We start from the raw sequence: 25044 nt of genomic DNA on the forward strand, positions 1-25044 counted from the left end.
AGGTAGTGTAGCAGTATACGTAAAAAAAAAAACCAAAACTTTTTGTTTTAATATGGAGAGGTGATAGATTAGCTTGCGTGAGACTAAGGACCTACAGGTTGGCCTACCAGCCAGTTCCATGGAAATCAGGCCACTGATCTATCACTGGTTCATCACACGAACATCTACAATAGAAAGGTCTGGAACTTTCCAAACCATGAACTCTGAGGTGCTAGACTAGGGCAGAGGCGAGCATTCTAAAATACCGTGCTGGTGCAACTACACGACTGGACCCAAGTGCTCCTTCCCTAGTCGCGCACGTTAGGGGTTTCCCCGCTCCCTGATCTGAGTTCTAGATCCCAAGGCTGTAACCCAGAATCTATCAGGCAAAACACCTGCTACTGCTCGTTTTCTCCATGTGATTTCCTCAATAAAAGCAATTCCAGAGGGCATGGTCTGGAAGAGTTGTCTTTCATTCCTGCTAGTTCAATGAATACTTTGTGAAATGCTTAACAGAAAAAATGATACTGCATCCAAATAAACATACACTATTTAAAGAGTTAACTACTTTCCTATAGTCCCAATCTAAAAAATAAATCGTCTCCAAGTCTTTAACAAGTGCCACTTTAAAGTAAGCTTTAACTTTTTAAATTATTTAAAAGTCACACAAGGAGGATAATAAAAAATATTCATCTACATGTACCTTTTTAACGAGGTGAGGTTCTAATCCGTTTTCTTTCACAGACTTGCATAGTGCAAACAAAGCCTGTTTTTCACAGACTGGGCTACAGCATAAAATCACAGCTATCGTCATCAGTAAAACAGATTTTCTGTTATAGATCTCATCCAAAAGTTCAGGGTTCTCAGCTCTGTGGGACTTGAAAAGAATTTCAAAAATAATAATATAATGTAAATATACAAACATTGCAAATAAGCCTATCAGTCTAAAATCTATTCACCCATTATAACATTTAATAAGCAGCCATTGACCACTGTTACATCTCACAGCGATGGAGTCAAAGCCAGCCAGAGATCTGAGAAAATATCAAAGTTGTTGTAGAGGAATAGCTGTTTTTGATAAGATCTTATGGAAAGAATTCACAAGCATTACAGTAAAGTATAAAGCAGTAAAGAAAAACAAGAAAGAACCTGCAAGAAGGGCAACCTGATGGTTATCAGAGGGGAGGAGTGACGATGGGTTAACAAACTGTGGAAGATGCCCTTCAACATACAAATGGATAAAGATATGGTCCATATACACAACGGAATATTACACAGCCATTAGAAAGGATGAATACCCAACTTTTGTATCAACATGTATGGGACTGGAGGAGATTATGCTGAGTGAAATAAGTCAAATAGAAAAAGATAATTATCATATGGTTTCACTTATTTGTGGAACGTAATAGCATGGAGGACATTAGGAGAAGGAAGGGAAAAATTAAGGGAGGGGAACTCAGAGGGGGAGATGAACCATGAGAGACTACGGACTCCAGGTTTTAGAAGGGAGGGGGTGGGGGAATGGGCTAGCCCAGTTATGGGTATTAAGGACGGCACAGACTGCACGAAGCACTGGGTGTTATACGCAAACAATGAATCATGGAACACTACATCAAAAACTAATGATGTACTGTATGGTGACTAACATAACATAAAAGAAAAAGAAAATAGGATAGAAGAAGAAGGTGAGGGTACTAAGAAGGGCACTTGTGATGGTGAGTACCAGGGGATATATGGAAGTGCTGAGTCACTGTATTGAACACCTGAAACGAATGTAACACTGTACATTGACTGGAATTAAAACAAATGAAGAAAAAAATTGCAAGAAGGTGAGAATGATTATAAGCTCCTTCTCCATGACCAAGTATATATCCTAAGAAGCTTTCATTATCTTTATTATTTGATAGGTCTTTATACTTTAAAAAATACTGTCACATGTATTGTCAAAAGTGAAAATAAAATCCTAGACAACTAGGCAGCTAGACAAAAGAATACATGCTTCTAACTTAATGACCTATCATTATAATATCCCAATAGACGTGAACATTTTTTTTAACTAGCTGTAATTGATAAAAGCTCCTCAGGGGGCCTGGCTGGCTCAGTTGGTGGAGCATGGGATTCTTGATCTCGGGGTTGTGGGTTCAAGCACCCCATCAGGTACAGAGATGACTTAAAAATAAAACCTTTAGGGGCGCCTGGGTGGCTCAGTGGGTTAAAGCCTCTGCCTTCGGCTCAGGTCATGATCCAAGGGTCCTGGGATCGAGCCCCACATCGGGCTCTCTGCTCAGCAGGGAGCCTGCTTCCTCCTCTGTCTCTGCCTGCCTCTCTGCCTACTTGTGATCTCTGTCAAATAAATAAATAAAATCTTTAAAAAAAAAAAAAGTTAAAAAAAAATAAAATCTTTAAAAAGAAAAAAAAAGTTTCTCTTCACATTTTGAAAACTCTGCTGTTCACTGACCCTACTTCTGTTTTTCTGGAACAATGAAAATAGGAGCCAGATTCCTCTACTAAATGGCCATCAATGGCAGACTGCTAGGAGTCCCCCACTACAACAGCTCCTCCACCGGCTTAAGAGAAACACATCTACAGACTCTCTTACATCCTAGTTAAAAATCTGCTTTTGGGGCGCCTGGGTGGCTCAGTGGGTTAAGCCGCTGCCTTCGGCTCAGGTCATGATCTCAGGGTCCTGGGATCGAGTCCCGTGTCGGGCTCTCTGCTCAGCCAAGAGCCTGCTTCTCTCTCTCTCTCTCTCTCTCTCTCTCTCTATCTCTCTCTCTCTGTCTGCCTCTCTGCCTACTTGTGATCTCTGTCAAATAAATAAATAAAATATTAAAAAAAAAAATCTGCTTTTACTCAGAACCAAACCCAAGAAGCTCGCTGTCCTTTTTTTTTTTTTTTTTTAAAGATTTTATTTATTTATTTGAGAGCGAGACAGTGAGAGAGAGCATGAGGGAGGAGAAGGTCAGAGGGAGAAGCAGACTCCCCATGGAGCTGGGAGCCCGATGTGGGACTCGATCCCGGGACCCCGGGATCATCACCTGAGCCAAAGGCAGTCGTCCAACCAACTGAGCCACCCAGGCGTCCCAAAGCTCGCTGTCCTTAATAACGTACAGGGGACCCCGGATTCAGGACAGTATGCTTCTATCAACGATGTCTAGGACAGAATTTGCTTCTTCTGATACTATTACAATGCAGATTCATAGAGTGCTCTCAAGATGTAAAACTTCTTAGGACTTTTTACAAATGAATTTCTATCAGGTCAATATGTTCCCTTTTTGCCCAACACCGGCTAATCTTAAAATGTATGATATACATCTCTATTAAGTTTTTTATTAATCACATTTTTTTCAATCTATTCAAACTTTTTTTTTGAAATTCCTTCTTTCATGCAACTGTCCTTTTCAGTTTCACGCTATCATCAATTAGATAGTATTTGTTAACTGTCTCACATATTTTTTAAGAACATACCAAGGTATAAATAAATTTTCTTTTTTTCTTTTTAAGATTTTATTTATTCATTTGAGAGAGAGCAGGAGAGTACAAGTGGGAAGGAGAGGGGAAAAGCAGCCTCCCTGCTGAGCAGAGAGCATGATGTGGCTCAATCCCAGGACTTTGAAATCATAACCTGAGCCTAAAGCAGACGCTTAACTGAGCCACCCAGGCGCCCCTCTTTTTTTTTTTTTTTTCTAAAATTTTATTTATTTGACAGAGAGAGCACAAGCAGGGGAGCGGTAGGCAGAAGGAGAGGGAGAAGCAGGCTCCCTGCTGAAGAGGGAGCCTGACACGGGGCTGGATCCCAGGACCCCAGGATCAAGACCTGAGCCTCAGGCAGACGCTTAACCAACGGAGCAACCCAGGTGCCCCAATAAGTAAATAATTTCTAACATTCAGGTAATTAAGCCACTAAAGAGAATTATCATTCTAAGGGTGTCTGGGTGGCTCAGTTGGTTGAACGTCCCACTCATAGTTTAGGCTCAGGTCATGATCTCACAGAGGTGAGATCAAGCTCCAACTCAAGTTGTGCTCAGTGGGGTGTCTTCTTGGGATTCTCCCTCTCCCTCTGCCCCCACACACCCATTCCTGCTCGCGCATGTGGGCACACTCTCTCAAATAAATAAAAATCTTTTAAAAAAATATTCAAAGAAATACGGAAATCACAAGGTTCACTAAAAAAGACCAATATAATTTGATCTTCCCTATTAGAACACTTTTTAAAATCCACTTCGTCCTACCACTCCCTATTCTCCAAATTAGCCTCTAATCAGATCTTATAAAAAAAGCTATTTTAAGAAGACTGAAGTCAGGGGCGCGTGGGTGGCTCAGTGGTTAAAGCCTCTGCCTTTGGCTCAGGTCATGATTCCAGGGTCCTGGGATCGAGCCCTGCATCGGACTCTCTGCTCAGCAGGGAGCCTGCCTCCTCCTCCTGTCTCTCTCGGCCTGCCTCTCTGCCTACTTGTGATCTGTCTGTCAAATAAAAAAAAAAAAAAAAAGAAGACTGAAGTCATATCAAACTTTTCCAACCACAGAAGTATAAATTACAAAAAAAAAAGACAATAACACAAACACACAGAAGCTAAACAACATGCCACTGAACTACCAATGGGTGAATAAAGAAATCAAAGAGGAAATTAATAAATGGAAACACGGTAATTCAAAATCTTTGGGACATAGCAAAAGCAGTTCTAAGAGGGAAGTGTATAGCATACCTCAAGAAAACAACCAAAGTCTCAAATAGGCAACCTAACTTTACACCAAATGGAACTGGAAAAAGAACAAAGGGCAAAATTGGTAGAAGGAAGGAAATAAGAAAGACTAGAGAGGCAACGAATAAAAGACTAAAAAAAAAACACAAAAAAATAGAAAAGACCTACGAAACCAAGGGCTGGTTCTTTGAAAATATCAACAAAATTGATAAATCTTTATTTAGTCAGACTCATCAAGGGAAAAAAAAAAAGAACACTCAAAATCAGAAATGAAAGAGGAAAAGTAACAACCAACACCACAGAAAGACAAAGGATTATAGGAGAATACTATGAAAAATTATATGGCAATAAATTGGACAACCTAGAACAAATGGATAAATTTCTAGAAACAGAGAATCCCAAAAATGATTCAGGAAGAAACATAATTTTTGGACAGGTTGCTAGTAAGGAAACTGAATCAGTAATCAAAAAACTGCCAAGAGGACACCTGGGTGGCTCAGTTGGTTAGACGTCTGCCTTTGGCTCAGATCATGATCCCAGGGTACTGGGATCGAGTACCACATCGGGCACATTGCTCAGCAGGGAGCCTGCTTCTCTCTGCCTCTGCCTGCCACTTTACCTGCCTGTGCTCTCCCTGACAAATAAATAAAAAATTAAAAAAAAAAAAAAGAACAAAAACAAAAAAACAGGCCAATATCCCAGAAGAACAGAGATGCAAAAATCCTCAACAAAATAATACCAAAATTCAATAAGACATCGAAAAAGACCATTCACTGAAATCAAGGGGATTTATTCCAGGGATACAAGGATGATTCAATATTCACAAATCAATCAACATGATATGTCACATTAACAAGAGGGAGAACAAGAATCATATGGTCCCCTCAACAGATGCAAAAAAACATTTGACAAAATACAACATCTTTCATGATAAACACTCTAAACAAAACTTTGAAGGAACAAACCTCCACATAATGAAGGCCATCTACGAAAAAACCCCAGCTAAGATTATATTCAATGGTGAATAAAAAGGAACATTTCCCCTAAGATCAGGAACAAGTAAAGGATGTCTATTCTTGACATTTTTATTAAACACAGTACTGGAAGTCCTAGCTGCAGCCATCAGACAAGAAGTAAAAGGCATCCAAATTGCTATGGAGAAAATGAAACTATCACTAGTTACAAATGGCATGATACTATACATAGAAAATCCTAACGATTCCATCTAAAACCTATTAGAACTCAAAAATGAATTCAGCATACTGTTGCAGGATACAAAATTTATACACAGAAATCTGTTGCACTCTTTTTTAAAGATTTTATTTATTTGACACACACACAGCACAAGCAGAGGGAGTCGAAGGCAGAGATAGAAGCAAACTCCCCGCTGAGCAGGGAGCCCAATGTGGGGCAACGATCCCAAGACCCCAAGATCACGACCTGAGCCGAAGGCAGCCCCAACCAACTGAGCCACCCAGCACCCCTCTGTTACACTTTCATACACTAATAATGAAGTAGCAGCAAGAGAAATTAAGAAAACAATGCCATTCACTATTATACCAAAAAGAATGAAAAACTTAGGAGCAAGTTTAACCAAGGAGGAGAAAGACCTACACTCTGATGAAAGAAACTGAAGATGGCACAAAACAATGGAAATATGTATCATGCCTCAGATCGGAAGAGTATTGTTAAAATGGCCATTCTATTCAAAGCAATCTACAGACTTAATGCAATTCCTATGAAAATACCAATAGCATTTTTCACAAAAATAGAATAAATGACCTTATAAAATTTGTATGGGGCCAGGAAAGACCCCAAGTAGCCAAAGCAGTCTTGAAAAAGAACAAAACTAGAGGTATCACAATCCCAGATTTCAAGATACACTACACAGCTACAGTAATTGAAACAGCATGAACTGGCATACAAGAAAGACACAGAGATCAATGGAACAGAAAAAAGAGGCCAAAAATAAACCCACACTTACATGGTCAATTAGCCTACCATAAAGCAAGCAAGAATATACAATGGAAAACAAATAGTATCTTCGATAAATGGTGCTGGGAAAACTGGACAGCTACCTGCCAAAAAATAAAGCTGAACCGCTTTCTTATACCATACACAAAAAAACTCAAAATGGATGTTAGAACTAAATGAGAGGGGCGCCTGGGTGACTCAGTCAGTTAACCATCTGCCTTCAGCCCAGGTCATGATCCCGGGGTCCTGGAAGGGAGTCTACGTCAGCTCCCTCGTCCTCGGGGAGTCTGCTCCTTTTCCCTCTGCCGCTTCCCCTGCTTGTGTTTTCTCTCTCTAATAAATAAATAAAATCTCAAAAAAAAAAAAAAAAAAAAAAGACCTGAAATCATAAAATTCCTAGAAGAAAACACAGGCAGTAACCTCTTGGACAATGACCTTAGCAACATTTTTCTAATGTGTCTATTAAGGCAAAGAAAACTAAAGCAAAAGTAAACCACTGGGACTCCACCAAAATGAAAAGCTTTTGCACACCAAAGGAAACCATTAACAAAACTAAGAGGCAACCTACTGAATGAAAGGAGATACTGGCAAATGATACATTTGATAAGGAGTTAACAACCAAAATATTTACTGTAAAAGAACTTCTACAACTCCACACAGAAACAATTCGATTAAAGAATGGGCAGGGGACCTAAACAGACATTTTTCTAAAAACATACAGATGGCCAATAGACACATCATCATCAGTGAAATGCCGACCAAAATCAGAGCGAGCTATCATCACCTGACAGCTGTCAGAATGGCCGGTACGAGGGAGACAAGAAAGAACAGGTGTTGGGAGGACGTGGGAGAAAGGCAAGCCTCGTGCACTGCTGGTGGGCATGCAAGCCGGGGCAGTTACTGTGGAACACAGTGTAGAGGTTCCTCCAAAAATTGAAAATGGGAATCCCTTATGACCCAAAAATTTCACTACTGGGACCTTACTGAAGAAAGAAAAACACTAATTTGAAAGATATATGCACTCCTATGCAATATTTACAATATCTCAGAGATGGACGTAACCCAAGTGTCCACTGACAAATGAACGGATAAAGATGTGGCAGGTGCGTGGGTATGTGTGAGGGTGTGTGTGTGAGAGATGGAGTATTACTCAGCCATTGGGGGGAAAAAGAGAGAGATCCTGACATCTGCAACAACATGGATGGATCTAGAGAGTATAATGCTAAGTGAAATAAGTTCAAAAAAAGACAAACACCATATGATTTCACTTAATGTGGAATCTACAAAACAAAACAAACAAAAAAATCAGACTTAAATACAGAGAACTGGTGGTTGTCAGAGGGCTGGTGGGTGGGGGGATGGGTGAAATAGAGATTGGAGATGAACAGGTACAAACTTCCATCTATAAAATAAGTCACAGAAATGAAAAACACAGCACAGAGAATATACACAATAACACTGTGATAATGCTATATGGTGACTATACTTAAGACGGGCACTAGTAATTTACAGAATTACTATGTTACATACTCAAAATGAATACAACATCGTAGGTTACCCCTACTTCAATTTAAAAATTTTTTTTAATAAAATAAGAAAGCCATTTGTACTCCCATAAAAATCCAGTAAATTTTGTTTTTCCCACAAAAAAATAGTACATATAAGTTGAACCAAAGAAATTGCCATTATTGGATCAATTCCAACCAATTTCAATTAAGTCACACAGTTATTTTAGTAAACTGGTGGATGCACACTGTCCTAGGCCACACTGGTAAAGTAAGAGATGACATATTTATAAGAAGTATATGATAAGAGCACTTATGCATGCATTACCACTTCTCTCATTCCTTCCAGAGCTTTCAAGTATGCATTTTCAAAAGCTGTTTGCTGAAGCTTCAAAGGAAGTGCTTTCAATAATGTGGACGAGCCTCTGTGTTTCATATCCTGGAATAACCTTAAAAAAAAAAAAAAAAAAAGCAAAAAGTGAAATAATTTTTTTCCTTTAACATTATTTTCTAAAGCATGTCATGGGACACAAATCACATTGTGAGATATAATAGTATACTGGGCCTTCTTTTTAAAAACCTTTGAAATCGGGACGCCTGGGTGGCCCAGTTGGTTAAGCAGCTGCCTTCAGCTCAGGTCATGATCCCAGCGTCCTGGGATCGAGTCCCATATCGGGCTCCTTGCTCAGCAGGGAGCCTGCTTCTCCCTCTGCCTCTGCCTGCCATTCTGTCTGCCTGTGCTTGCTCTCTCTCCCTCTCCCTCTCTCTCTCTCTCTCTCTGACAAATAAATAAATAAAATCTTTAAAAAAAAAAAAAAAAAAAAAATGGGGCGCCTGGGTGGCTCAGTGGGTTAAGCCACTGCCTTCGGCTCAGGTCATGATCTCAAGGTCCTGGGATCGAGTCCCACATCGGGCTCTCTGCTCAGCAGGGAGCCTGCTTCCCTCTCTCTCTCTCTTTCTCTGCCTGCCTCTCTGTCTACTTGTGATCTCTCTCTGTCAAATAAATAAATAAAATCTTTAAAAAAAAAAAAAAAATAAATAAATAAAAATAAAAACCTTTGAAATCTAATCCCATTTAAACAGGTTTATATCCACTGGTTAATGTCAGGTCTTTAAAATATACTCCATTTTCTCCTAGAACTGGAAGGGTCTCAAAAAAATCTATTAGCTTGAGGCACCTGTGTGGCTCAGTGGGTTAAGCCTCTGCCTTCGGCTCAGGTCATCATCTCAGGGTCCTGGGATAGAGCCCCGCATCATCGGGCTCTCTGCTCAGCAAGGAGCCTGCTTCCCCCCTCTCTCTGCCTGCCTCTCTGCCTGCTTGTGATTTCTCTGTCAAATAAACAGATAAAATCTTAAAAAAAAAAAAATCTTTTAGCTTATTGCCCAAAATTGAACAGTCCTGAACTCAAACTAGCCCATAAAGAAAAATTATCCTCTGATCAAACACCAAGCCTTCGGCTCCTGTCCTCATGCTCTAATTTTAAAAAGTGATCTTATCCTGGGGCGCCTTGGTGGCTCAGTTGATTAAATGTCCAACTCTTGATTTCAGCTCAGGTCTTGATCTCAGATCTTACAAGTCCCGTGCTGGGGTCCATGCCCAGCATGGAGTCTACTTCAAAAAAAAAAAAAAAAAAGTGATTTTATCCTGCAAAGTGGATAGCTTTACGCCTTGATGATCTATTTAATTTCTTCATGTGATGGAAAAAAGCTGATCAGTGCTCTCTGCATAATATCCTATCATATTTAAGAACAACTCTGCTCAATTTTGTCCCTTCTGCTTTTTTAGTAACCAAAGCCTTTACACTTTTTTTTAAAAGATCTTATTTATTTATTTGACAGAAAGAGAGAGATCACAAGCAGGCAGAGCGGCAAGCAGAGGGAGACGGAGAGGCAGGCTCCCCACCGAGCAAGGAGCCCAATGCAGGACTTGATCCCAGGACCCTGGGATCACGAGCTGAGCCAAAGGCAGCCGCTTAATCGACTGAGCCACCCAGGCGTCCACTTTTACACTTTTTGGTGCTCCTCTGATTCCTCCAGTTTCTCTAACATCTCTTAAAATAGCGCAATATTAAATATCAACAATAACCAAAAAAAAAAAAAAAAAAAAAAAAAAACCCAAAAACCAAAAACCAAAAAAATCCCAACAGATGTTATATTCATGCCATTCTTGAATGTATACATTTTTTAAATCTTCCAAGAGGTTTTCCAAAGCCACACTGCACTGTGTTCTTACATTGTTCTTACATTCATTACATTGTGGTTCTCCACACCCCCAGATCTTTAGCTTTTGTGTTCATCTTCCGTCTTTTAAGGACTAAAGAAAAGCTCACATTCTTGAGCAACTTTGCACTCACAAGGCCAGTCCTGAAAAGCATCCCATACCTGAGGGATTAGACACGATTCTGATTTGTGAAAACACTACTGTCCGCATACTCAAACTGTGCACACATTTGACTACTGTGCACACACACACTGTGCACACATAACTAACATACACATTTACGTGCCTGCTGGGGAACTTCCTTATAGCAAGCATTAATTATTGATCACTTACATCCAAATAGTAGTTACCCAAATGATTTTCAGTTTTGGCGTTTTCTGAAGCATAAATTCCTTTTTCAAACATTCATTTATTTTATAAATTACTGAACACCTACCACGTCATTATTTTTTTTGGTGCTGAGTATGCAGCAATGAGCGAAAACAGATAAAAAAAACCAATGCCTTCTAGCAGCTTCTATTTAAGCTAGATGTGTTATATTTAAAATATAACATTTCATTCCTTTTTTTAAAGATTTTATTTATTTATTTGACAGAGATCACAAGTAGGCAGAGAGGCAGGCAGAGAGAGAGGTGGAAGCAGGCTTCCTGCCGAGCAGAAAACCCCATGTGGGGTTCGATTCCGGGACCCTGAGATCAAGACCCGAGCAGAAGGCAGAGGCTTAACCCACTGAGCCACCCAGGTGCCCCTAAAATATAACATTTCAAGTGGTCATACATGCTACTGAGAAAAATAAAGGAGAGAGGTACTTTACCTATAAGGAGCGTAAGGTGGGAAAGGCAGAGATGGGGCAGAATTTAGATCTTAAAAATCACCTGGACCACCTGAGAAACATGCAGTCCTGGGAAACTGACACTGCTTCTGCAAGGACTCGAACATGAAACAGGTCTCTATGACAGGCTTACTCCAGTGCCTAACTGTACATTCACTCACATGAATCTGACTGTAATTAGCACACAGTGAAATGTGCTCATTTTCATTGTACAAACTCCTGTAAAATCACAGCCCCATCCAAACGGTCCATCCGTCCCGTGAGTGAGAGCCAACACGCCTCATCCGGCTCCACCACTTACTGGCTGGATGGCACCGAGCAAGCTACCTTCTCTCTCGCAGCCTCTTTTCATTTACAAACTGCAGGCAGTAAGGGTAACCAAGGGACGGGACTGTCAGAATTAAGGGAAAGCGTCACTGCCAGGCGGACAGTGTATTCTCAGCGAACGCAGGCCTCTTCCTGGCTACGTGACCCTGCCACGCGCAGCATCCCAGAACTGCAGGAAGACAGGCCCCGTTACCTGTTGACGGACTCGGCAGCCAACATGCTAACTTGATGATGACGATCACCGAGAAAATGTGGAAATACTTCGTTTACAGGAAAGTCTTTTCCCATTACATTAAGAACAGCCCATTTTGAGTAAGGATCAGTCTATGGGAAAAGAACAAATGGTGTCAAATACAAAATACTAAGAGAAAAATCACCCACTGACAAAAAGAAACAAAGGCTACTTTAGAAATTTCAATGGAGACCTTACTAATAATTAACATAGACTAACTCACCTCAAGCAAAGTTTTAAGGCACTTTACTAGTGCCATTCGTACAGAGAATGTGCATTTCCCCTCCTTTGCTAGGTGCCTGAAATAAAGTAAGTGTTTCAAGGTCAAATAATTATTCCAGTAAAAGCACAGTGTAAAAAAAATAAATCATTGGATATTACACTTTTTCTAACTTCTAATTATTCTTATTCTTCCAAAATCTCTTTCCATACTAAATTTCTCATCATGTGGCATATACCAGTCAATATTCTTAACTTTCATAAAAGAAGTTAGCTTGAAAATGAGTTCATTTCAGGGGCACCTGGCGGCTCAGTCAGTTAAGCGTCTGCCTCCAGCTCAGGTCATCCTGGGATGGCACCTGTGTTGGGCTCCCCACTCAACGGGGAGTGTGTTTCTCCCTCTCCTCCCAGGCAATGCTCTCTTTCACTCATTCTGGCAAATAAATAAATAAAATCTAAAAAAAAAGTTCATTTTAATGTATATTATTTGTTTTATATAATTATGACTCCTCTAGGGGCTATCATACTTCAGCAAACCATGTTATAAACTTGCTTTAAAAGGAAAACATTTGTAAAGTTCTGTGTTTTTTTTAAAGTTTTTTTTAGTTATTTATTTGACAGAGTGAGAGATATCACAAATGGGCAGAAAAGCAGGCAGACAGAGAGGGGGAAGCAGGCTCTCCACTGAGCAGGGGACCCAGTAGGGGGGCCTCGATCCCAGGACCCTGAGATCATGACCTGAGCGGAAGGCAGAGGCTTAACCCACTGAGCCACCTAGGCGCCCCTGTAAAGTTCTGTCCTTATAACAAAGATTTTAAAACCATATTCTGTATCAATTCAAAAGGCCTTATCGATCTGGTGGGTCCGAGGGTTCTAAATTACACATATGCGCCCCTCTGTCAGTATCATCAGGTTACGTCACACTGCGACTACACACACAAAATACCCAGAGAGTGACACGGCCAATGTGTTCGCTAGTTCTTCAAGCAGCTAAGGAGGGAGACAGAAGCTACATTCTACTATTGTCAAAAGTTGTATATAGTTACATTCAACATTAGCCTAAGTCTCTAAGGTAGAAACGCAAAGTTGGCAATTGTATCCAGAGTAGTAAAAGAGAATTAAGAACTCCGCACACTGCTCCGCACCTACCAGAATGCTCCAATCACTGTTAGCAACTGCCCTTGAGCATCCCTTGTGTTTTCAGCGTCCATATCGCCTTGACACAGGTTCCTTACTACAGGAACTAAGTGGTTTAAAACTGTTCTACAAACATCCTGGTCACGGCGATATAAAGAACACACGTTGCTGCAACAGAGAAAGTTTACCTTTGTGAGAATAACAGAACACAGCAGTTCATTTATAAATTTTAAGTGAATGTAATACATGGTTTTAATTTCTTACGAGAGTGGTTTTAGAAGTTCAAAAACCTCTTCTATTGGCAAAGGATATTCTTCTCCAGGAAGCTCCTTTAAAAGCACTAGATACTAAGATAATTGAAGGGGGGAAAATTATTTTTTTTTTCATAAATCATTTGCTGAAGTATATATGTAACCATAAATTCATCAACACATGCACACATACACACCTGCACACAAAAAAAGACCAGTGAATTTCTAAAGGAGGCAAGATGGTTAAAAAAAAAGTCTGAAGTTAAACAGAGCTGGATTCAAATGCCAGCACTCCAGCCTGTTACTTGTGTGGTTAAAAAACTGGCCTTGTCACCTGAGCCTTTGGACTCTCACCTATAAAATGGGGATACAGCATGTACCCTGTGAGGACTAAAGGAAATGAATGTAACTGTCTAGCATTTATTGCAGAATTCCTTAGGTAGGTAGTTGTTTTCACTGTTGGGGTTGGGGTTAAGATCCTGAGCAAGAATCTGAAACTATTGTTATGCCTGGGGATGAGATTTCAATGGTAAAAACAGTTACAGGAATAAATTTTGGACAGCAGAGATAATGGTGGGCAGGGAAAAAGTCATAAATACCCTGAGTTACCCTCTTATCAAGCAACCGTGTAGGGTTCCCCAGCTACTGTGGACACCAAGAAGCACGCAGCAACCATCAGGTATAATCACGGTAGGTACAAGCAGGCAGCGGGTTTCTGAGAGCTGCCAAATCCCTTTCTAGCTGTAGTAAGAAAGGAGAAGACATCATTTCCCACCATCTGTATGTAGAAAAAGGTTTCTTACTCCTCAGATTATAAAAGAAGACTAACCTGGACCATTTTAAATACTTGCCTTGAGAGTCATACATGTGATGTTTCTGAGTGTCTTCAACTGATTTTAAGCACCAAAGCCTCAAGAAAAGCACACATCCCTTCTTACTGGCCAGGGCTGGAGACTTGACTAGTTTGCCAGGGTCAAAACCAGGAAAACAAATAGGGCTCAGCCAAGCACCTTTGCTGGGCATGGAGGATCAACCAGTTTGTTCTCCGAGGGAACATGACAAGGGATTCTACCAGGGACTTAACCCACCTGACTGAAAAAGTTCTAATCAACCCCTGGCGTGTTTCCCAGGGCTGAGGAAACACAGGCACATTTGCCAAGTTGCCGGGCCTGGGGACGTGCCCGGTGGACTCACCCCGCACACCCACTGAGCCAGAGGCTCTCCCTCAGAGTTCACTGGTGCTGGGGCGAAGGGGACATTGGCCTACACGGTCAGGGGGTAAAAGTTACACAAAAGAATTCTGAGTAAAAAAGTAACTGTACTGAAGTTAAGTGGGAAGCCAGCTTTCTTACTGTTGTAAAACAGAGCTACAAATATAGAAAGAGAAGAAAACAAATTCTACGATGTTGGACTGGAGCTGGAAGTTTCATCTATCAGTAGAGAGATTGATGGTAGTAGGGCAGGAGAGGGATCCCTTTTCTGACATTCTGACCAAAACCTAAATCTAAATCTAATTACAGGAAATAGACAAACCTACAGAGGGGGCTCCTAGAGAGCAAGCGGTTGTACTATTTAAAAATACGAAGGTTAGGGCACCTGGGTGGCTCATTGGGTTGAGCCTCTGCCTTCGGCTCAGGTCGTGATCTCGGGGTCCTGGGATCGAGGCCCGCATTGGGCTCTCTGCTCAGCGGGGAGCCTGCTTTTTCCTCTCTCTATGCCTGCCTCTCTGCATAGTTGTGATCTCTCTCTCTGTTTCAAATAAATAAATAGAATCTTTTAAAAATAAATAAATAAATAAATAAAATAAAAAAAAATACGAAGGTCAGAAAAGAGAAGGAGAAACTAAGGAAGTACTCCAGGTTCGAAGAGACTGAGCAGACTTTACAGCTAGTCGCAATGTTACAATGTTAGTTTCCCAATTAGACTGTACTTATGTAGGAGAGGACACTGTCTTTAGCACATACACTGAAGAATAAGGGACATCATATCAGCAAATTAATCTCAAAATGATTCAGAAGACATACGTGTGTGTCTGTGTGTGTGTGTGTGTGTGTGTGTGACAGAGAGAGAGAGAGAGAGAGGGAGCATGTACGCACACAGAAAGAGAAAATGAAAAGGCAAATTTGGCAAAAATGTTAACTGTGCAAGTGTATGAAGGGAAGAGGAGAATTCCTATTGTACTGAAACTTTACCGTCACTTTGAAATTATATCAAAAAATATTTAAAGTGTATTATTAGCAAACTGGAATTTTAAAAAATTGGTAAAGAAACAAAATAGTTACAGCAAAAACAAAACTTTAAAGCAAATAAACTAAGGTCAAGGCCAAGATTCAGAGTTCAACTACAAGGTTATATATTATTTTTACATTAGAGTCTGTGTTTCTTAGCCTGATTTAAAATAACTTATAATAATTATTTATGCCTGAAGATAGTAAATCTATCCAGAGTCCACGAAGTTTTAACATTTAAGGATCCACTTAAAATTTTTCACAGTACATTACAGAAAAAGTGTATTACATAACTAGCATCAGACTCATTCTCTGGGGAAGTAATTTCAAGCCATCAAAGGTACTACATGATTGTTACATGTCAGTCTGTTACATGTATCCAGCAACAAAAGAGAGAACTGAAGATGTGTCACTTTCCCTTAACTCACCATGCGTAGGTGGAGAGATTTAGCAGGGTCTAGCATGCTAGTATCCACTAACATCAACAATTTCCTCCGAATGTCGGCCGCTCTAAATGACACAGTTCCAGTCTGAGCAGTAGTTGTACACACACACAAGAACTTGAGCATGTCTAAAAAGAGTAGATCTTGCTTTGACAGATGTTCTTCAGCTAAAGGATTCATGGCACCTGAAAATAAAAACATTTATTAAGACTAAGAGAGGGATACCACAAACACATATACTGAACATTAGCTCAAATATCCTCCTGACTATGGGGGGAAAAAAAGACAGAGCAAAGTATATGGAAAGCAAGATTATGGTGAGATAGATTACACACTAACAGCTTCAAAATTCTTCATGGAAAGTTACCCTAGGATTCTGTCATCCAGAAATAATCTATGAGAAAATCTACACAGACAAATTCATTGCAATATTGGTAATTAGAGAAAAAGGAATCTAAATTTCTGACAAGAAAAAATGGTCAACTGAATGATGATATATGTGTTAACTGGAATATGATGAAGCCATCAAGAAGGATAATTATCAATACAAATAGCTTAATAAAAAATGCTTATAACTGCTGAATGAGGTTTAAGAAAGTATTTGAACACTAACGCTGATTATAATGGAAAAAGGTTAAGAGTGATAACTGTATGGGTCTTTTCACTCTCCTGCTTTGTGTTTTCCAAATAATCCATCACATAGATCTGTTTCTTCAGTAAAGAGTTTAAATTCCTCTTATGAAGAAGAAAACAGTAAAATTCAATTAATAATTAGAACAATCTAAAGTACACAGAAGGGAACAAACCTAACAGACTACATAAGGGAAAATAAAATGAGCATAAAGGTGGTATGTACGAGGCCTTCTGCACTGCCCAATCCACACAGAGAGGTGAAAGAAGTCCGAAGCAGTGAAAGTGTATTTACCGAAGGTGCTCCCGCTATCTCCAGACACAGCCGCGTCACTAGTGCCGCAGGCAGGGGCGTCACTGAACAGATGCATGGACGACTGGTCCTCCACCTCCATCAGATTCTCATCAGGATCGTCCTCCATGGATTCTACTTCTCCCAAGTCCAGGGGCTTTCTGATAAAGGACGCCTTCCAAGAAGGAAAAGAAAGATGTTCGATTGGCTTCTTTCAGAAGTATGATGTAGTTAAAATTCATCTAGTCAAACAATTCAGATTCAGGTGTATGAACACTGCAGTATTTCTATTAAGTGCCCAACAAAGAAAAACGGATAAACTGTAATATGTCTATGTAATAATACTATGCAAACTTTTAAGATAATTTTTTCCAGTTTTATGTAAGAGAGAGAAAAGGAGAAGGACAGAGTATGCTCGAGCAGGGGGAGAGGGAGGGAGAGGATGCCCCAGCAGACTCCCTGCTGGGCGTGCCAGGAACGTGCGATCACAACCTGTGTGAAAACCAAGAGTTGACTGCTTAGCCAACTGAGCCACCTAGGAGCCCCCAAATAATTTCCTATATTAAGGATTTTAATTCCCAAAATTGATGAGCGTATGGGGAGAAGAATAAATTGGTATGACTATTTTGGAGGAAAGTGACAATATCCATCAAAAAGTCAAACAAAAAATTCCACTGCTAGAATTTATTCTACACCCCTCATATGCACAAATACAAATAGACAAAAGTACAAGAATCTTTGCTACAAAAACTCTAACAATAACAAAAAAATAGAAACCACTTCCAATCTTAAGGTCAGATGGGCTAAAAATACAAATATACGATTCCCAATAATGAAATACAATGATACTATTTAAAAAAGGTAGGGGGCGCCTGGGTGGCTCAGTGGGTTAAGCCGCTGCCTTTGGCTCAGGTTATGATCTCAGGGTCCTGGGATGGAGTCCCGCTTCGGGCTCTCTGCTCAGCAGTGAGCCTGCTTCCCCCTCTCTCTCTCTGCCTGCCTCTGTCTACTTGTGATCTCTCTCTGTCAAATAAATAAAATCTTAAAAAAAAAAAAAAAGGTAAAGACAACGGCAGCATGCAGCAATATGGAAAAATGACCAAGATTTATTATTAAGTGAAAAGAACTAAGTTACAGAATATTTTTTCATTTAACATATATTTGAGTATCTACTGCGTGTGCCAGGCACTGTTCCAGACAAAAAAGTACGTGTAGCTTAAGTTTATTTGTATGGGAAAAAAAAATACCATGATGAAATTATGTTGCTTATCTGGTAAAATTGTTTTTAATTTTTATTTTTATCAGAAGAGCACAAGAGAGTGTACAAGCTGGGGTGCGAGAGGGGGCTGGGGAAGGAGAAGAGAGAGGGACAATCTTAAGCAGATGCCACAAGCAGAACAGAGCCTGACACTGGGTTCCATCTCACAATGCTGACATCATGAACTGAGCTGGAACCAAGAGTCAGATGCTCAACGACTAAGCCACCCAGGGGTCCCTTTTGTTTTTATTTTTAAGGACAGATGATTATTTTGAATTTTGCTACAGTGTTAGACAGAAGTAAGTATGAGCCTGGATGATTAGTTTCTAATCTTTCAATCTATTTTCACTACTAAGAAATTAAAAGCTGAGCGGTATGCAATGCACCAACCTTAAGAAGCAAACAGTATGTTCCTCCCTAAAACCAAGTTAACTGTAATTTCCATATTTAAAAAAATACACAAGATGCCACGTTTTGTGAGATGCATCCCTACTGAAGAGAGGTATCTATGAAAAAAATCTCAGAATCAAGAAAATAGGGTGGTAAAACAAACATACTCACCAAACTTCTACAGATATCTGCAATATCATTCATGAGCTTTGATGTCAACAATCGTAGGAAAAATCTAGATGCAATTTTATTTGGACTGGGCTGTAATTAAGACAAAAAAACAAAGCAAACAAAATAGAAAGTTATCTTTGGCAGGTAATATTTTCTCTAACTTAAATGAAATATAGATTTTTTTTTTTTTTACACTGGAAATTCTCTATCGTTAAGAAGCATAAATAAACAGGTTACTATTAGGGCCAAGACATAAACTGCATTAACAACACTAACCTCTTTTTTTAAAGTAATAACTATAGTCCATTAAATTGTGTATAAACATTAAAGTAAAATACCAACTATTGACCCTAAACATAAGTAATAACTGTAAGTTAGAGTTCATTCTTCCATGTCTCTCCTTTCCCATTTACAAAAAAAAAACAAAAAAAACACACACAGAAAAATACCTTTTTTTTTTTAGTTTAAGAAAAAAAAGAAAAACACATTACAAAATCAAAAGTATATGCTGGTAATACCATTATACAGCCATGCAGTTATCATCAGCTTTCAAAAATGTTTTTTTCCAACTATTACCAACACTCTGGGCTGGTTCAGCTACACCTGAGGTTTGTTCTCAATCAAAACGAAGATTCCGCAGAATGGCACTTTCCACCGAGTGGTACAGAAGACTGTCCAGGCAGAAGAGAGTAATGGCTTCATGGTGCTCGCTAGCCCAGGCATGGTGGTAGGCACATTACACAGCCAGCAGTCAACAGTTTTTATGAAATGAGTAATAACGTGGGCAATAAAAGAATCGCCCATGTAGTTGTGCATAAAAGCAGTAAAATAACCTCTGAAACCATCCTGAAATGCTGAACTTATCCCATGAGAAACTCAGATGACCTGTGCTTCTTTATTCCTTAGTTGCTACCTCTATTTAGCACTCACTCTAACTTTCAATCCGTGTATAAACCCAAAACCCAGTTACACCACCAACCAACCCACCAGGTACCACCTCCCACACTGACCAGTCACGTAAGCACATCGTACCTTGGTACAGTTGCATAAGCAACCGGTACAGAGAGTCATCACATTCCTCAGGGAAGCAACCCTAGATTCCTCGTAGGTCTTATTTTTGAACAGAGTGATACTTTCTCCTGCACACTGCATTAGAGACTATTAATAAAAGAAGGAAAAATCCAAACTCCAGTTAAAATTACAGTTTTGTGATTGCTTTTTAAACTTTTACTTAAGAAGTAAAATTAAGTGCTTCGAGAAGTTATATTTGGTTGGGATGCCTAGGCACCTGGGCCCGCTAAGTGTCTGCCTTCAGCTCAGCTCATGATCCTGAGGTCCTGAGATTGAGTCCTGCATCAGGCTCCTTGCTTAGTGGGAAGCCTGCTTCTCCCTCTGCTCCTTCCCTTCCCCCATTCTTTCTTTCTGTCTCTCTGACAAATAAATAAGATCTTAAAAAAAAAGGGGGGGGGATTATATTTGGTTATATAATGTAATTAAAAATCATGGTAGAAATTTTTTAAAATTATCTTACACCCAGTTATCCTTACCAATCATACCACTGACTGAAGAGTACTCAAGGATGAAAGTTTCACACTTAGAGCCTACCTATATAAAACTCAACAAGGATTCTTCAAAACAATCACAGGGGGAAAAATTTTTTTTAAACATTTTATTTATTTATTTATTTATTTGAGAGTGAGAGAGAGAGCATAAGCAGGGAGAGGGATAGAGGAAGAGGGAGAAGCAGACTCCCTGCTGAGCAAGGAACCCAACTCGCGAGTTGATCCCAGAACCTGGAGATCAAGACCTGAGCCAAAGGCAGATGCCCAAATGACTGAGCCACCCAGGCATCCCACAGGAAAAACTTTTAAAAGTGCCCATAAAAATCAGTATTTTTGTTAATAAGATTAAATTTAATGTGTATGATTTCAATTATTCTATTCATAGTTGGTTTACAGTAACTGCAAGTGTTAAGGACAGTACCGTTTCTCTCAGGTGGCATAAATGAAAGAGCTAACCTATATAAAAATTTTCTTTTTTCAAGCAAGTATACCAGTTCTCCCAGGAATATATTCCTTCAAATTTATCCAAAACTTGACCTGAATAAATTTTCATACCTTGGCTTTCTGGAACAGTTCTGATCTATATGCTTCCTCTTCAGCTACTACTCCCACGTAACAGTAGCATCCAAGAACACCCACCAGAAGACTCGAACACCGGATAAGCGTTTCTGCATTTGTAGTCTTATAGTAAAACAAAAAATAAAAAAATACTCATTTCATAAATAATTGAGTAGTGCACGGTTATTGTTTGTAAGAACAAATTTATGTACCTATTAAGAAACAAGTTTAGCTAATGGAGTTAATAGTGGCATGATTCTGATTATCTCTATCAACATCAAAGAGACCCCTGCAGAGTGGTAACTAGGATTCTCAGGAAAAAGAGAAGTACTTCCTAATGGCCAGGTTAAGTATCTGTCTCCTCCTAAAGTGGCACAGAGGACCACACACATAGACCCTTAACATTTGAGGTAGGCGAGGAGAGAAGAAAAAAATGGTAGACAGATAAAAGTCAGTAACTCTTAGAACATGGGCAGAAATCAGATTCACATAAAGATATATTCAAATGACATTCTGACCTCTTCTGCAGGATAAGAACCTTGACATATTCAGCTTTTTAGACTCCAGAAACCAGCACAGATTTTTCCAAGTAGATACCACATAGCCAATTTTATAAAATTATTTACAAATTTCTAGCAGCTACACAGAAAAGATGTTCAGACTGCTTTGTTCCTATCCAGTAGGAAATGGCATTTTAGGGGAAAACACAGAAGACTGTGTTACAAAATGGTTACAACTGTGATCTGGGAGAATGCCAGTAACTAAGGACAAGGCATTCTGTCTCTTCTCTGGTTCTCTGGGTCATCATCTTTGGCTACTGAATTCACTCCACTGAGTAACTTGCAGATTTTATTTTAGTCAACAAATATTTAATCATTTACCATATTATAAGGCTTTGTGGAAGACACAAAGATTAATAAAAATATATATGCCCCTCAACGAGCTTAAAGCATGGTTTGAGACATTTGTGTATAAAACATACAAATAACCATAGTACAAGCAGTACAAGGAAGATGTTAAGTCTCACTTTAAAAAGAAATAAGTACTATGAAATTAAGTACTATGAAAATTAAAAGATCAATTACCATGGCTTAGATTATCTAAGAATGGTTTTAGCAGGATTTTGACACATGGATGAATTGAACATACAGAAATAAGCAGATTAAAAAAAAAGAAGAAATACGCAGAAAGACATTAACTTCATGTCAAAAGAAATGAGTTTTGGCAAGAGAACAGCACACACAAAGAGATTTTGTGATCTTAAGAAGGCAAAGGAAATGATTTATGAGAAATTACTAGTGACCTCTAAAATATGGGTGACTGCCAGTTCCTCTATTACATTTTTTAATCACTTCTTCAAGTGTTACCCAAATCTATCAGATCAGTTTAAATGATGTTATTATTTCCTGTTATTCTAACATCTCCCTCCTCTTTATGGAGCCGTTCTTTCTCATCATTGACTTCCTATGCTCAAAACCATTATTACTCTCCACTAATGTACCCAAGGAATTCTACTTATTCAATGTCTACTAGAATTCCCGGTACCAAAGAAACACAAATTATTCTTCTTGGGTTTTCCTTCTTTCATGCTCAATTTTCCCTATTTGTACACATTTGTATACATTGTCACTTTGTTTTTTTAATCAAACCTCTCATCATCCTTAGGGCCCTTCCCGCCCATTTCTCCTTCCTAACCGTCCACCAAAGTTGAGTCAAAGACAGGCCTTAGTTCTTCTGAAGATCTCACCTCAGGCGAGTAGTTATTTAAAAGCTGTTCTGATAATCCCAGGAGATAGCGATCCAGTGACTCCTTGAGGTTTTGGTGGACAGAAAAGCCTACGGTGGCCTGGTGCTTTTCTACAGCACATTCTTTCACAATGGTTAAAAAATCCATCTTGTCAAAAGTTGTTTGAAGAAATAGTTCTTCAACTTCTGAGAATGAAGGCTCTTCTTGAACTTTTTGGTGTTGTTCACTTCAAAAAAGTAAGATCTTAAATGACCAACTGCTTCACCTCTATACAGCAGCAATATGTTACAAACGAACATGTTAATTTTGTGCCTCTGTTATTCACACACTGCTTATACAGAGTTCATGGATTATCCTTTTAAATGCTTCTCTTCTTGGAATTGATACTACCTGCACCAGATTTCATTATGTGGTAGCAAATTTTATTAATAGATGGATGAAAATATACAGGTCACAATCTCCAGGCAAATTCAGAAAGTATTAAGAAAGAAAACATTAATAACACCAAGCATAAACACTAAGATAAACATTATCTGAAAATATTTTCCTTTTTGCCTATTGATTTCTCCGAAATGAAGGAGTTTTTCATCCTCTCCCCTCTCCAGGGAGATTAGGAATCTTCACGCCAGTGAGTCATTTTCAGCCACAACGATAAACACAAGCCTCTTGAATCAATCAACTAAAATGAGATCTTTATATTTATTTTTACTTTTCCTATCCTCCATTAACCATTAGTTTTAAAGCTAACAGATTTTACTGGACATACAAAAATGGATCACATCTTTAAAGAATTCATTGCTGGAACGCCTGGGTGGCTCAGTTGGTTAAGCGGCTGCCTTCGGCTCAGGTCATGATCTCGGCGTCCTGGGATCGAGTCCCACATCGGGCTCCTTGCTCGGCAGGGAGCCTGCTTCTCCTTCTGCCTGCCACTCTGTCTGCTTGTGCTCACTCTCACTCCTCTCTCTCTCTCTGACAAATAAATAAATAAAATCTTTAAAAAAAAAAAAGAATTCATTGCTAACCTTCCATCACCATCATTACCTTCCAATGGCAAATGTCACAAGCTCTGCTACAGAGAATGAAAAGACCGTCAACTGGATCAAATATCACAGCTGCAGATTACTGTCACTGAATTAAAAAAAAGCTTTTCCCTAATAGGCTAATAGTTATGATGTTTTTTAAAACTGATCAACTTAGGGGTGCCTGGGTGGCTCAGTTAAGTGTCTGCCGTCAGCTCAGATCATGATCCCAGGGTCCTGGGCTCAAGCCCTACATCAGGCTCCCTGCTTAGCGAGAAGCCTACTTCTCCCTCTCCCACTCCCCCTGCTTGTGTCCTCTCTCTCATTCTCTCTGTCAAATAAATAAATAAAATCTTTAAGGAAATAAAAAATAAATTGATCAACTTATTTCCTAATTTTTGAGATGTAGCTACTACTCTGCTGAAATTATTACCTTTGTAATTAAAGCCATAACTTAAAACAACACAGAACTCTTATTAGGTAACATACCATTCTGGCACTCTTTGGAGAAAATTCATTGCAGCTTTACAGTTTTTCACAGTGAGACTCACAAGAATTTTCTCTACTGCAAGATGAGGAAAATTACTACAAAGAAAAAAAAAAATCTTCACTTAGAAGACCAAAAGCCACGTAAAGCATTCTCCAAACTTACACATCATGTCTGGCTGTAAATCCTGACCTCTAAAACCTGGATCCAAAATTAAAATTTCTTTCATCTCTACTGAATTTTTTAACATCTAAAACAAGAATTAAGAAGCAGACACTTTATGTCACTATTACTTTCAATACTTTCTGGCAGCAGGCTTGTCCAATTTTTAAAAATCATTTCTAAAATAAGTAAGTTAGAAATTAAAGCAAAAGCACTAGGATCCAGGCCCCAGGCTGGCTCAGTGGTTGAGCATCTGCCTTCGGCTCGGGCCGTGACCCCAGGGTCCTGAGATCAAGCCCTGCATCGGGCCCCCTGCTCAGAGGGAAGCCTGCTTCTCACTCTCTTACTCTGCCTCTTGTGTTCCCTCTCTCACTGTCACACTCTGTCAAATACATACATACATACATACATACATACATACATACATACATACATAAATAAATAAATCTTTTTAAAAAAAGAAAAGAAAAGCACTAGGATCCAAAGGTCTGTCCTAAGTCCTTCAGTCCCGCCTACCAGCTGTGGAAAGGTTACAAGGAACAGCTGCTCCCCCTCCTGGTGTTTAAGCCTCCTTCTGTCTGTCTCTAGGGTCCTCCCCACATTAACTGAACACCTGTCACCGAGAATATACTCTCATCATGATTCCAGGATACGTCTGCATCAGAGATACGTTCAGACGAAACCAGTCACAGAAAATCACAAGGAACACAGAAGTGC

General features: G+C 39.4%; 1 protein-coding gene across 6 annotated transcripts in view; it reads right to left on the reverse strand.

Moving 5' to 3' along the window:
* LOC111153730 (ATM serine/threonine kinase) overlaps nucleotides 1-25044 on the reverse strand; it is a 125724-nt gene that overhangs the window by 72229 nt on the left and 28451 nt on the right. For all 6 annotated transcript variants that reach the window (XM_022512915.1, XM_022512913.1, XM_022512916.1 and 3 more), the window contains 13 exons: nucleotides 24168-24263; nucleotides 22660-22885; nucleotides 20910-21035; nucleotides 19825-19950; nucleotides 18793-18882; nucleotides 16977-17148; nucleotides 16037-16236; nucleotides 13394-13476; nucleotides 13142-13297; nucleotides 11997-12072; nucleotides 11735-11865; nucleotides 8490-8610; nucleotides 683-856 (listed from right to left, as the gene is read on the reverse strand). In XM_022512915.1, the coding sequence (XP_022368623.1) occupies nucleotides 683-856; nucleotides 8490-8610; nucleotides 11735-11865; nucleotides 11997-12072; nucleotides 13142-13297; nucleotides 13394-13476; nucleotides 16037-16236; nucleotides 16977-17148; nucleotides 18793-18882; nucleotides 19825-19950; nucleotides 20910-21035; nucleotides 22660-22885; nucleotides 24168-24263 (1777 nt within the window). The remainder of the gene's footprint in view (nucleotides 1-682; nucleotides 857-8489; nucleotides 8611-11734; nucleotides 11866-11996; nucleotides 12073-13141; nucleotides 13298-13393; nucleotides 13477-16036; nucleotides 16237-16976; nucleotides 17149-18792; nucleotides 18883-19824; nucleotides 19951-20909; nucleotides 21036-22659; nucleotides 22886-24167; nucleotides 24264-25044) is intronic.

This window comes from Enhydra lutris, unplaced genomic scaffold (genome assembly GCF_002288905.1).
Source record: "Enhydra lutris kenyoni isolate GAN:26980312 unplaced genomic scaffold, ASM228890v2 scaffoldscaffold34, whole genome shotgun sequence".
Classification (NCBI taxonomy): Eukaryota; Metazoa; Chordata; class Mammalia; order Carnivora; family Mustelidae; genus Enhydra; species Enhydra lutris.